The sequence below is a fragment of the Xiphias gladius genome, chromosome 17 (assembly GCF_016859285.1).
Source record: "Xiphias gladius isolate SHS-SW01 ecotype Sanya breed wild chromosome 17, ASM1685928v1, whole genome shotgun sequence".
NCBI classification, from domain to species: domain Eukaryota; kingdom Metazoa; phylum Chordata; class Actinopteri; order Istiophoriformes; family Xiphiidae; genus Xiphias; species Xiphias gladius.
The window spans coordinates 21,336,788-21,349,006 of record NC_053416.1 but is presented as its reverse complement, the minus strand read 5'-3'; the positions used below and the strand labels follow the sequence as shown (position 1 = coordinate 21,349,006).

Below are 12,219 nucleotides of genomic sequence, written 5' to 3'. Positions count from 1 at the left end.
ATTTCATTACACAGCTCTCATGCCTTGTTAATGAGCTGAATTAGGTTTTGGGATCATACTTCCTAAACACAAATTGAAGGAATTAGGGTATGACTGAAATATTGGTAAAATATTTTTGATTACTGCAGTGTCTTAATTCGCATTTCAGACAGTCCAAAAAATTTGACTTTTACCTTACCAGGTCACAGAGCTAAATAATGTGACATCATTCAACTCAAGTCATTATTATAAAATGTTATTTCATCCTTCCTATTTTCTCTTTTAATTTATTTTTCTATTGACATTCAGCATCAAACAATCATTCTATAAGATGTATTTCATTAAATGTATCTATACATCTTACATTCATGTTTGCCAAAAAGTCTCAAAATAGTATCAAAAGGTATACCCTTATAGAAAAGAAAAAATATAAACAAAAAGAAAATACTACGTACAGGTAGACAGTGATCTTTTCTGACATAATGTGCAAGATACATCTTCTATAACATAATCATTGATTTGTGAAAATAAAACCAGGCTTATGGGGCATTATGTAGTTAACACATTTTCCCCAGTGTGAAGCAAACTGTCCCACTGTCTGATTGACAGATGCTGTTATCTTCTCATATTTTCTTACTAACACTGTAACAGAATTTTATAATTCATTTTCTATTTCATATTGGAATCTTTATTTCAAAAGCCCTTTCTTATTTTCCTTTCAAAATCTGTTTTTATTTCATAATGGCATTTCTGGTCCAGTGCTACATCCGCGAATATCCGACGGACTGAGTGACTGAGTGACTAAGGGTAGCGGCTAACATTAGCTGGTTAATTCAGATTTAATTTGGTAGTGTTTAATTTTATTGAGTTCATTTAGATGACGTTAATCTAGTAAACAGGAGCTAGCTAACAATGTTAACCCTGTCTACTCACTTTGATGCTGAGTATAAACTAAGCTCACAACCCTGGTGTAATTATCAGGGAGTTATGAATTGATGTGTGGTCATGCACACCCTATGACGGTGTGACATCTCGTTACCACAAAACACACCACGCTGGTCGTCTCCATGGCAGCCATAGCAGTCAGCCAATCAGAGATGGCCTGGTGTTTTCTGTTGAGTTTTTTAAATGTCAATAATGAAAAAAGGTGTTGAGCCCTATGTATCTGTCTTCAGGCTTTCTATAATATTTCTACATACTGTAATTAATAAAATGCAGATAGAAAAGCATAAAGAAATTGCTTTGAATTGTTCTCATGTCACACAGCTCTCATCATAAACATGTAGCTCAGACTGCTTTCCAGAGAGACTTGAGTGAGTGGTGCTGTAAAATACCAACAAATATTATATAATATAGCCAATAAATATTAGCCACCTTTTTTAGCAAACAAAATATTGAGTGCTCTGCTCAGACTCGTAGTGCCCTAAGGGGAAAGCTCCAATCAGAGGGGACAGGATGAAGTGAGTCTCTTCCTCTATTCTCAGTTTGGAGGCCAGGGGAGACTAGTGGTGGAGTTATGTTAGCTAAATGTAACCTGTATTTTCATTATTATTTCTATACTAGTCAGGTAGCTAATGGGATTTTCCTTCATTTCTGTTCATTTACAAATCAGCAACAGTTAATGAATTTATTGACATCATTTCCATGGAGGACACAGGGGTGGTTTGTTCACTTAGAAGGCCTGTATGAATCAGCTAACTGACAGGAAAACCACCACTCTCAGACGCCCCTTTTTCTTGCAGCAGAGAGATTTTCACATGAAGAAATACCTTTACATTTCTTGTGCTTCTGTGTTTCCCCATGTAAAATCCTAGCCCCAAACCAAAATCTGTAGTAAGCACAGTAAGTAAGACAGCCCTCTCAATTTGTTTGTCTAGCCTTTGTTTACACATTGGTTTGATTCAGCGCAGGAAAGGGTGAGTGAGGGGTAATAGAGCTCAGCCCTGTCTCAAGGGAGACAGGGCTGAGACAGAGGAACAGTAGTTGGGGCTTTTGTTAATGGATGGAGCGTACAGCCTTCTGTCTAGATGGCCATCACCTCTAGTCTCCTGGTACCTTTCACTTCTCCTCTTGATCTTTAAACCTTCGTCATTAGTCATCGCATTTTCGGCAGTTAATGGAGGAGGTCACAGCATCACAGTACTTTCTATGTGGTGAGAAATAACTACATCGCGTGTCGTAGAAGCCTGGGTTTGCCCTGAGGGAAATCCTGCATACCATACAAGCAACACACTTCTGTTAAAGTCACCGGGTCGAGTCCAGTTTATTGCTGTAGATTTTTATGACAAATAGTCACAAATGATTTAGAGAAAAACAGAGGATGCAAGAATATATAATATAATAATATATAATTATACACACACACAAACACACACGCGCAACATGTAAAACTCTGAGGATGCAAGACTTCACCTTGATTTTTGTTTTCTGTGCATGTACCTTTAGAGATACCCCAAGATGTATAAATAGATGCATCTAGCATGAGACATAATTCAACCTCGCTTTTTTGCACTGCAAGTCCTGACCTTGCATTTAACACCTCTGATGTAAAACTAAGGTTAAAGCCTCCGCATATGTACAAATATTTAGCTGCTGCATTCATCTTATAAACAAGCAATGATGCTGCAAAACCCACATCTCCCGATCACAGACATCCTGCCTGCCTCACTGAACAACCGTGACGATGCTTTCATCAACAAGGTAACCCAGGTGCAAGTCAGACCATTAAGACTATTTTAGTTTTGAGGATTTAAAGCCATGGCTCCTTTGACTGCCTTCACTTTGAAAAGATTTTAGATTTGAACAATGTGAAAAATTGTTTGAAAAGTGATTGTAACAATTAATCGATTATCAAAATAGTTGCTGATTAATTTCCCTAATTGATCAATCAATCAATCAATCAATCAATCAATCAATCAATCATTTTACCTCTAAAAAAAAAAAAAAAAAAGATACCACAACTGTCTAATTTTTTTCCTTTAGAAGCCTTTATATCATGATGTGACCACATAGTTCTGCATATTTCAACTGATCACTTAATTTGTTTCAGCACTAGATTAGCATCCTCTGAAAATTATTAGAAATGTTACAAGCCCTGTGTTTCCCTTTATGTTTTTCTGCTACCATAATGAGGCAAACAATCTGACAGACCACAGGAGCAACCATACAGCAGTGTTACCTTGGAAATAAACGGAGATAAGCCGGAGTTCTGGGAGAGATTTATCCTGATTTGTTGGGATTTTTGCCTACATAGCAGAGGACTGTCTGCCCCGGTGTAAAGTCTTCACTTCACAGTAAGACAGTGTAGTAACTGAGCTGTCAACTGTCCAGTAAAAACACATACAAACCAGAAGTGAGTACAGCGTATATACTGAGGCCTCAAAGCCAGGACACTACAATTTACTGGTTTATTAGAAAAGCACAAACAAACCAAAGAGTATGGGCTGCCGTTGATACCACTGAGTGTTGAAATGGAAACACTATGACAGACTCATAGTTCCTCTGCTGCAGACGCTATTTGGCACGGGCCTGGACAAGCCCTGCTTATCTAAGGGAAGAGGAGCCAACCCAAGGGAAAAGAAAAATGTGTGTATCCTAATCAACAATCACTCTCTTGTAGAGTGACAAAAACTGGTTTCTCACCAGCTTTTCTCTCCAAGCTCGTGTTGACAGAACTGTTTCGTTCACATGACTAGTTATCCAAGCCAAACTTTCAACTATCTCATTACAAAATAATCAGCATGTTGTTTTTTCCATTATGTCTACAATATACAAAGGTATGAAAACTGAGCCCATTAGTTGGATGAAACAATTGTATTAATTATTTTACAGCTGTAGTTCATCTGTGGAAAATATTTCCTAAATTTATGAGATCATTTCTGTGGATTGAAGGTGGTGAGAGGTGATCTAATTTTGAAGCAGGTGGAAAATAATGAACGCAATCATGACCTACAATCTGTGCATGTACACTTTGGGTTTAATAAGACTATTCAAATACAACCTACGCAGCCAACACACTGCAGTGATTAAACATGTTGTTCCCTAATTTTATGCTTTGACAGGACCTTCACTCCAAAGACTAATTCCAAAATGATACCTATAATAAATAACAATTAACATATTGTGTCAGTTATACAGAATTTCATATTCTATATTTAGATACTTCAACTTTAATACTTATTTAAATACTTAAATTTTGATGAAACTGCTACACATCTGAATGTAAGTGAACGGTGTTAAACTTTGCGCAGGGAGTTTTCTTCCTCGACTGGATATTTTCTAAGCTATAACAGCTAAACAAAGAGGTGTGTTATTGGTAAGAGGAAGATGAAACATTGCTCTCAGCTGGGCCATCCTGTTGGCAAAGTGACACTTTATAATGTACAGCTCTTAATTTAACTGACCCAATGAACTTAAATTAAAAAAGTATCACATTTATGTTGTCAGCCGAAACTTTATCCCAAGTTAAACAGGGAATCATCCAGCTTTAATGTGAGCTGCGGAAATAAAAATATAAATATAAAGTGTGTGTGTGCGAATTAAAGATTCGGTGGGCTAAAAATAAACAAGGTCTTACACTTACTCATACACGCGCTCGATACAAAAAGAGATATTTCTCCATTAAAATGCTTTAAATAGCTAGGATAGCTGAAAACTGGTCCGTTTATCACTCCCAATTATCGTCTGCTGCATTCTAGCATGACTGGACTGGACTGGACTAATGCAAAACAAACACCAGGGAAAACTATTTTCAATTTTCAGACTCCCTCAGTGAGATTTCTGAATCAACAAAATGATATAAAAACAACACAAAGCTTATTGCAGAAGTTTATAACAATGCAATAACATTGGATTAGTCCAGGTTAAACCCAACACTGTGCTGTGAATCAGAGGTGAATCAGGAACTATAGAGAGAGACATGACCTACGGTTTCACTCTCACATGACCTGATGGATGACCTCTTCCCAGCAAACGCACGTTACACAAAGGCATCAACATGAGCAAGACCCCTGGCATGAGCCCACTGCTACTGGGTATGTGCTTGGACAGAGGCCCCAAAAGCGCCTCCAGGTCTTCCCAGAGCTCCACACATCCTCCATTGTTTTGAACTGCTATCAAGTCTTTCCACTGATAATGCCAGCCGTCAGAGCAAAACAGCTATATCCTGTTGGACATTAAACATGGAACAGACCAAAAGACTCAGTAAGTGTTCATCCTTACTGACCCATAGAATTATGGGAACATATATCCCTTACACTGATACAATGTAAGAGCAAGCAGTGTGCCATGAGTAGAAGACACATCGGGTGTTTGCTTTTTCTTTTTCTTTGTCATCCAGTTTTGTATTTAAGATACGAGACAAGCTCTTGAGACAAAACATGCTCTCACACTTAGTCATGTCCAACGACTTTCTTTTAGAGCCATGTCCCACATGCTCATATCTCTGTAATAAAAGCACAGCATTTCAACAAAAGTGTGCCTTTAGATTTAATTGCCTTTCTCAGTCATATCCACCGTACATGAAGAAAAAGCCTTCGTTTCAGTATTAATTCCACTGGTGGTAGATATTCAGGGTATTAAATACAGAGCGGACCAGGGCACAAGGATGTGGAACAAAAAACATTATGTCTTCTCAAAAGCGTTCCTCAATCTATTCTCATGTTCAAATTAGTCATTCACTGCTGACTCATGAAATGCAGACAGTCTCAGTTAATATTGCCACACTTTCTCGAGGACGTGACTGTGACTCCCGTTTCCTGGATTCACCTCCATATTACTTTATTTTGACTCAAAGACCTGTTCTCTCTACAACTAACAAATCACTGGTGAGCAGCTCTTTGATTTTTGTTCCATATTGACGTCAGTATTCCTGATGAACTAACACCTTAAAGAAATAGTTCAACGTTTTGGGGAATATGCTTAATCAGTTTCTTGCCGAGAGTTAGATTGGAGAATTGATAATACACTCGTATCTTTAAGGTAAGTATGAAGCTAGAGCCAGGAGAGGTTTAGCTTAGCTTAGCATAAAGACTGGCAACAGGGGGAAACAGATAGCCTGGGTATGTATACTGGGGTAATGTGCCAGACTACTTATTGTCCAGGAGCAGTCTCTGGAGTCTCACTCCTTTGCTGGCAACCCCTCTGGACAAGACAATATGACAAGAAATAGTCTGACACATAACCCCCCAAAAACCAAAAACTACACTTCGGTTTTCGTACGGCTTAAACAAACAAATTAGTGAGCTTTAGAGCTGCTGGTGGGCAGATTTTGTCACCGTCAGATAATGTCAAGCTAACTGTTGCCCCCGGCTTCCACTCTTCGTGTTAAGCTAAGTAACTGATGGTGCTAACTTCACATAACCATACAGACATGAGTGGTATCAATCCTCTCATCTTACTCTCTGTAAGAAAGCAAATACGCTCATTTCCCAAAATGTCAAACTGTTCCTTGCGTTATACAAATAATGCACGCACTCACTAACATGAGATACATCGAACTGACCTTACTTACATTTTACGTGTGTCACATTATCAGACTTTAAAGAAATTCAAAATGTACATGGCTCTCTCCATGTTGGCGGTCATCTGAATGGTGCATGAATCCTAACACAGGGGAAACGGCAGCAGTAAGCTAGCCATAGTCTATATTAATTAATCTATTGAGATTTAAAAAAAAAATAATAATAATTTGATCAATCACTTCATTGATCTATATAAAACTCATTTACTGATTTAATTGTACTGTTAAAAATCTGAAACATATGTCTGTTTCACCTTAAGCTTTGGATTTCAGCATGATCTGGGGTCTCAGGAGATTTTTCTTTTGACCATAACAGTGAGTTATTGACGGAATGCATGAGATTCATTTTCATATTTTTGATTAAAGTTTCCTCATCAGAGATGGGTGCTGAAGGCCACATTTTACAGTCATGTGGCCATATAGGGGGTGCTCAGCGTACTGCTGAAGTCATAGGGTATGGCATCTGCTTGATGTCACATCAGGAGGGTAAGAGGAAGATAAAATAGCTACTTTGCAGTTTCTTTGGGTGTGGTCTAACAACAATACAGATATCTTAATTTTTGTCCCTAATCTACACTAGAGACCTCTTCTCCCAAACTACAGACCTTTCCCCACAGTCTAGGCTCCTGGATAGACTACTTAATGTAGACTTTTTCACACAAGAAAAATACGCACTACTACAATTGCGTAAGTTTTCTGTCTTCATAATGCACCAAAAGCACATAGACAGAATGCCTTGGGCCCAGTCTGAGTTAAATCGCTAATCCATCTGGTTAAAAAAAACCAATGTGATACTATAGCAAGGGTTAACTTCTTTATCAGTATTGTAGTACCTTACTTTTCCTGTTTTGCCCCTTCTTGAAAACTGTTATGTTGCAGCACACAGTACTTCGTGGTAATAGGCGTTAGTTCTCTTAAGTCAGGTCTGCTATCTACAACACCACTTAGAGTGGTTAGTTTACTTTAGGTCTGGTCCTGAGCCAAACTTGGGCAGGATCTCTTTTGTTGTCTGCTAGAAACGGAGGGTCTGGCTAGTTAGGGGAGGAGGAAACAAGAGGCAGAAATAAATACAACACATAACATTGTTGATCGATTCCAAGCGACTGGGCCTGGCAGGACAGTGAATGAGGCTGTGCTATAACATTGACCACTGGGCAGTCTGTTCAAACTGAGGCCATCAAAGTCAAATGCATTGGCTGATAAAGACCATTCTACGAAAACACAACATCTTTCATTGAATTTGAAATATAGTGCCAGCTGTAAAGATGTATGTCTAAAGTTCCTTAAGGCGGGGCCCCTTGTAACATTTAAAATGCATTAGCTCTACTTCAGATCCTCACCCTGGGCCTTTCTGACTTGCCACTATCGAGAATCAAGACTTCGGGCCACCGTCATTCATTTAACTGTTGTGTTATGTCGCGTCATCTCATTTTATTTGTAGAAGTAGTAAGGCTGTGTCTTCATATTTCTCTTACTGGTTTTCTCATTAGCATTAATAATAGCAGCGGCAGTGCTGACATTACCTGCAGAAGAGGAGTCTTCGTGGTCGGAGCTCAGGTACCCATCACTCCTCCTGTCAGGGGTGCTGCATCCGGAGCCGCGCGAGGCTCTGCGGTGAATGTGTGGGAAGGACGGGGACAGTCTGCCGTCGTCGCCGGAGTCGAAGTCCCTACTGTGTCGGAAAGGCCGCCGGGTGTCCCGGTTGGTCCTCTGGCCGTCCCTGCCGCCGGTCTTTGGTGCCAACAGGTTATTCCTGACGAAGTTCTCATTCAGCTCCGCATCCTCGTATTCTCTGTCGCTGCTCTCCTGGTTATCGTTCGGTCGAGAGACGGTGGTAGGGGCCGTGCTCCCTCTCTGGAAGCTGGGCTTCTGTGGCGGGACAGGGATGGGGACGGGCTTACCTGTCTTGCCGCTGAACCGGCCCCGTTGCCGCCCGAAGGAGCTGGTGACCCCCGCCGTTTTACCTGCCGCGTGGAGCTTAGCGCCTCCGGAGTCACACACCTTGGTCCTCACCCCGTCGCCCTCGTCGTCCCGCCGCAGCGGCTTCCTAATATTCTCCGTGTTAGAGAGGGCAAACGTGTCTGCATTGCAGTTTTCATCTTTGCCTTCAAACCTTTCGGGGTCGTTTCGTTTCCGTCGAGCCACGGTGGTCTGCAGGTAGATCACCTTGAATTTCTCCTCCGCCAGAGCCTTCTGAAGACTCTTCAGGTTGGATTTGCACGTCTCCAGCTCCGACTCGATGTCATCCACAGAGTTCAAGTGCATTTGAGGTACTTCTCCGTCGGGAAACTCATTCCTCCAGTGTTTTGCAAATTCCTCCTGTTCCCACATTTCGATGTTCACGCTAGGCTTTCTGCCAGACGCAGTCTCGTAGCGCAACAGCCAGCCAGAAAGGTTGAAGCTAACTGCTCTGCGTCTTCACCGATAGTTACCGGCGTTGTCTGTCGCAGTTATCCGCTCTCCTTCCCTGTTTCCTGAGAAAGAAAAATCAGCCTGCCGATATTAGCTTGACCACTTTCTGACCATCTTTAACCTCTCCCCCACACACACACACACAAATGGCAGGCGTACGTGTGCGCGCTTTGAGTCGTGCGTGCGATGCAAATAACAACTTTACCACTACGCTGAAAAGTTTCGAGACTTCCTGTATAAAGACTTGCTACCTTCAAGTGCTGCTCGGAAAAATGCGGCACACCTCAGTACGAGATTTTAAAGCAGGTGCGTTTGGGTTTGGCTGTAAAAAGAATAACATTGCTCCAGGTGCTTTAACATTTACAAATCAACCACAGACCTAGGGCCTACTTGCAGTTAGATTACCAGGGTGGCAAAATTCGTTGTATATCAATTTTTTCGGTGTTATTAAAATACATAAGATGCAACAAAAAAAAACACACCACCAAAAATATGACAGTGCATGTAGAAACACAATTATTTAGCTCAAATATCAGAAATTCGACAGCGTAGATAATACCGTATGAAAGTAATACCATTAAATTGTTCCCATCAATTCTCCATACTGCTTTTATCTCCAGGTAAAATATGTAATATGACGAGCACCATGGAATATTCCATGTAATGCTTCTTCAAAAACTCAGACAGCACCTGAATGCATCTTAAAGTACTAGTGAAGTGGAAGCAGTGGTTGAGAGAGTTCATCAGGTTGCTCTGTTCAGAATTCAAACCACCAGGCCTACTTTATATTTTGGCTCAAAAAGAATAGATGAATATTTTAAAACAATTCTAATTCCGAGATGCTGCAAGGTCCAGACTTCGCCACTTATTGTAAAATGCGCATTTAACAGTCATGACTTTGAGTTACGTTCACTGTTGAATTTACTTTTTTAGCTTGGTGTTACTTGAATGCCTTGATAAAGTCCACACCAATTGGATGGCTGTGTGTCTCCACTAATCAGCTGGAAAGACATGTCATTTGAAGTTCAGGACAAAGACAACTGACCTTGTCCATTAAAAAAAAAGCAAAAAAACAGTCAACTTTATTTTCGTAATGTACTGCTTGTGGATTTCTGTTCAAGCAGCACTGGTGGCCCATTGCACAATGTCACAGATCACTTTTTTTTCTCACCTCAATATAATAGATATACACATCATGATATCCAGTGAAGAGGGAAAGCTGTAAAACTTGCTCTGAGTGCCAGGCATTTCCCAAAGATACCAGTAGTGATTTGACAACTTGCATTATTGCAAAACAGGACTCTACAGAACTCAAAAAAGGGCCTCCTTTCCTCTAGCTGGTGGTTTCGATGGTTTGACATTGTGGAAGGGAAGAGCTCTAATGTGCGTGTGTTTATCAGGCTACTTGCTATCAGGCCCCAGAGGAAACACTGCTGGCACTACAAAAAGTGCATCTTACATGCATCTGTGCATGCATATTGTACTCAGGCACACATCTTAACTTACAGTAAGTAAACACATCCTTTGCTTCTTTTGACTGAGGCTACTTTATCACTGGAGAAAAATACTTGTCACGGGTGCCCAGCTATTTCCACCCACTTGATTTGAGGCGCAAGACACCATCTACTTTATGTTTACTAGTTCAATATTTTTAAATTTAGCAATGGAAAAATTAGTTACATCTTACCTTGAAAACTTTTGATTCCCATATTAATTAACATCATCTCTGGCATGCCCATCTCATAAAAAAGAAGTAAACCTAAAACCTGATCACCTTAATCTCAGCAGGATCCATGCAGCTGTGTCCACATAAAACCTTGGTAAGCAGCCAAGCAGCAGACTTCCAGTAAAGCACAGTTGTAATTCTATACAACAGAAGAGAAAGTTTTCACTACGGACAGAGACGGGAGGATGGAGGCAGAGATGGACGCTTGTTATTTTCGAGTGCCTGTTTGGATCCCTGCCCAGAACTGAAAGATCATTCTCCTGAAAGCTTCCAGTAGCCAGAAGGGATCATTGATCAGCACTCACTGATGGTCTGAGAGCCCTGATTGGGTTGCTTTAATGACTAGACGAGAGGGGCTATGAGCAGCCTGTAGTCATGAAACTAAATTACTCATCACAAGTCTGACATGAAATAGCAGGAGACGTATGGACTACAAGTGCTCAATATGGTCAGCTTTTGGAATGCAGAAGGATGACCGTCTCAGCTGAGTCCAGCTAAGACAGTCGCACCTCTCATACTTTACTGATATTTTTGTTTCATATCAGGTTTTGATGACTATTTAGCTCAGTGCTGTCTTCAGTCCAAGGATAATGGCATACATGACTGGGGATTTGGTACATAGGGCTATGCACAAACAGACAGTATTCTTTACATCTCATTCCCAAAGTGTTTTCATTCATCAAACATCAGATACACCACTGTTTTGATCCAAATGTACTTGTACTGCATTAATCAAAAGGTACACAATAAGGCAAAGGAATGCACCAATACAATGGCATACAGTATTCCTCTGAGTGTGTCTGCGGTTGTGTTTTCTTTGTGATATCTCATACTCCACACTTGAACATATTCTTAAACGTTTTACCACAACTCTCAGCCTCCTTCCCTCCCATTTAATTCCAGATGTGTTGGATACCTGAGATGACTAATTTAGTTGGTGACTGGAATTTATTGCTGCGAATGAGAGGCAACCAGTAGTGTGAGGCAAACATTAACAGGGTGAAAGACATGAATAAAATCTCCAGTTATGCTGTAACTGAAGCATTTATACTGTGAAAAAGGATGCGTCATTGTGAACACATCTGTGTGTCTTCTATAAACACTGCCCATGTTATCTGCAACAAACTGTATACACTATATGCTCAGAATATCACAACGTAACAGCACACATTGTGTGGTGTGTCAGTAGTGTGTTTTCTGCCAAAGAAGACACGGAGCTTTGCTAAAAAGGACACATATTAGAATAAAGTTTGGTTAGGATTTTCAACACATAAATTAATATGTATTTAAATAAATTGGATAGACGTCAGGATTCCAAATGTCTTCTAAATAGTCTACCTAATAAAGAGTTTCGAAACGGACAATCTCCCAAATATATGAAACATAATGAATGTACATGTATAGAAGTAATACAGTCAAGATTTAAAATTGGGTAGAATATTTGAGCTGTACTGTAGGTCTGTGTTTCTGAGACAGGGGGAGTAATGCTTTTGAAATAGCTGCAGGGTAAATTCCTTGAATGACTGCATACTGGCCACAGTGCACTGACATGCACTGTACCAGTGACAGGCTAATGAGCAAA

At 40.3% G+C, this 12,219-nt stretch overlaps 1 protein-coding gene across 1 annotated transcript in view; it reads right to left on the bottom strand.

Annotated features, from left to right (window-relative positions):
• The window catches only part of abr (ABR activator of RhoGEF and GTPase), a 127,144-nt gene extending 118,012 nt beyond the window's left edge, over positions 1–9,132 (bottom strand). Inside the window, exon 1 of the mRNA XM_040151100.1 lies at positions 8,023–9,132. Within this exon, the coding sequence (XP_040007034.1) occupies positions 8,023–8,830 (808 nt within the window). The 5' untranslated portion in view covers positions 8,831–9,132. The remainder of the gene's footprint in view (positions 1–8,022) is intronic.
• Positions 9,133–12,219: the final 3,087 nt, after the last annotated feature.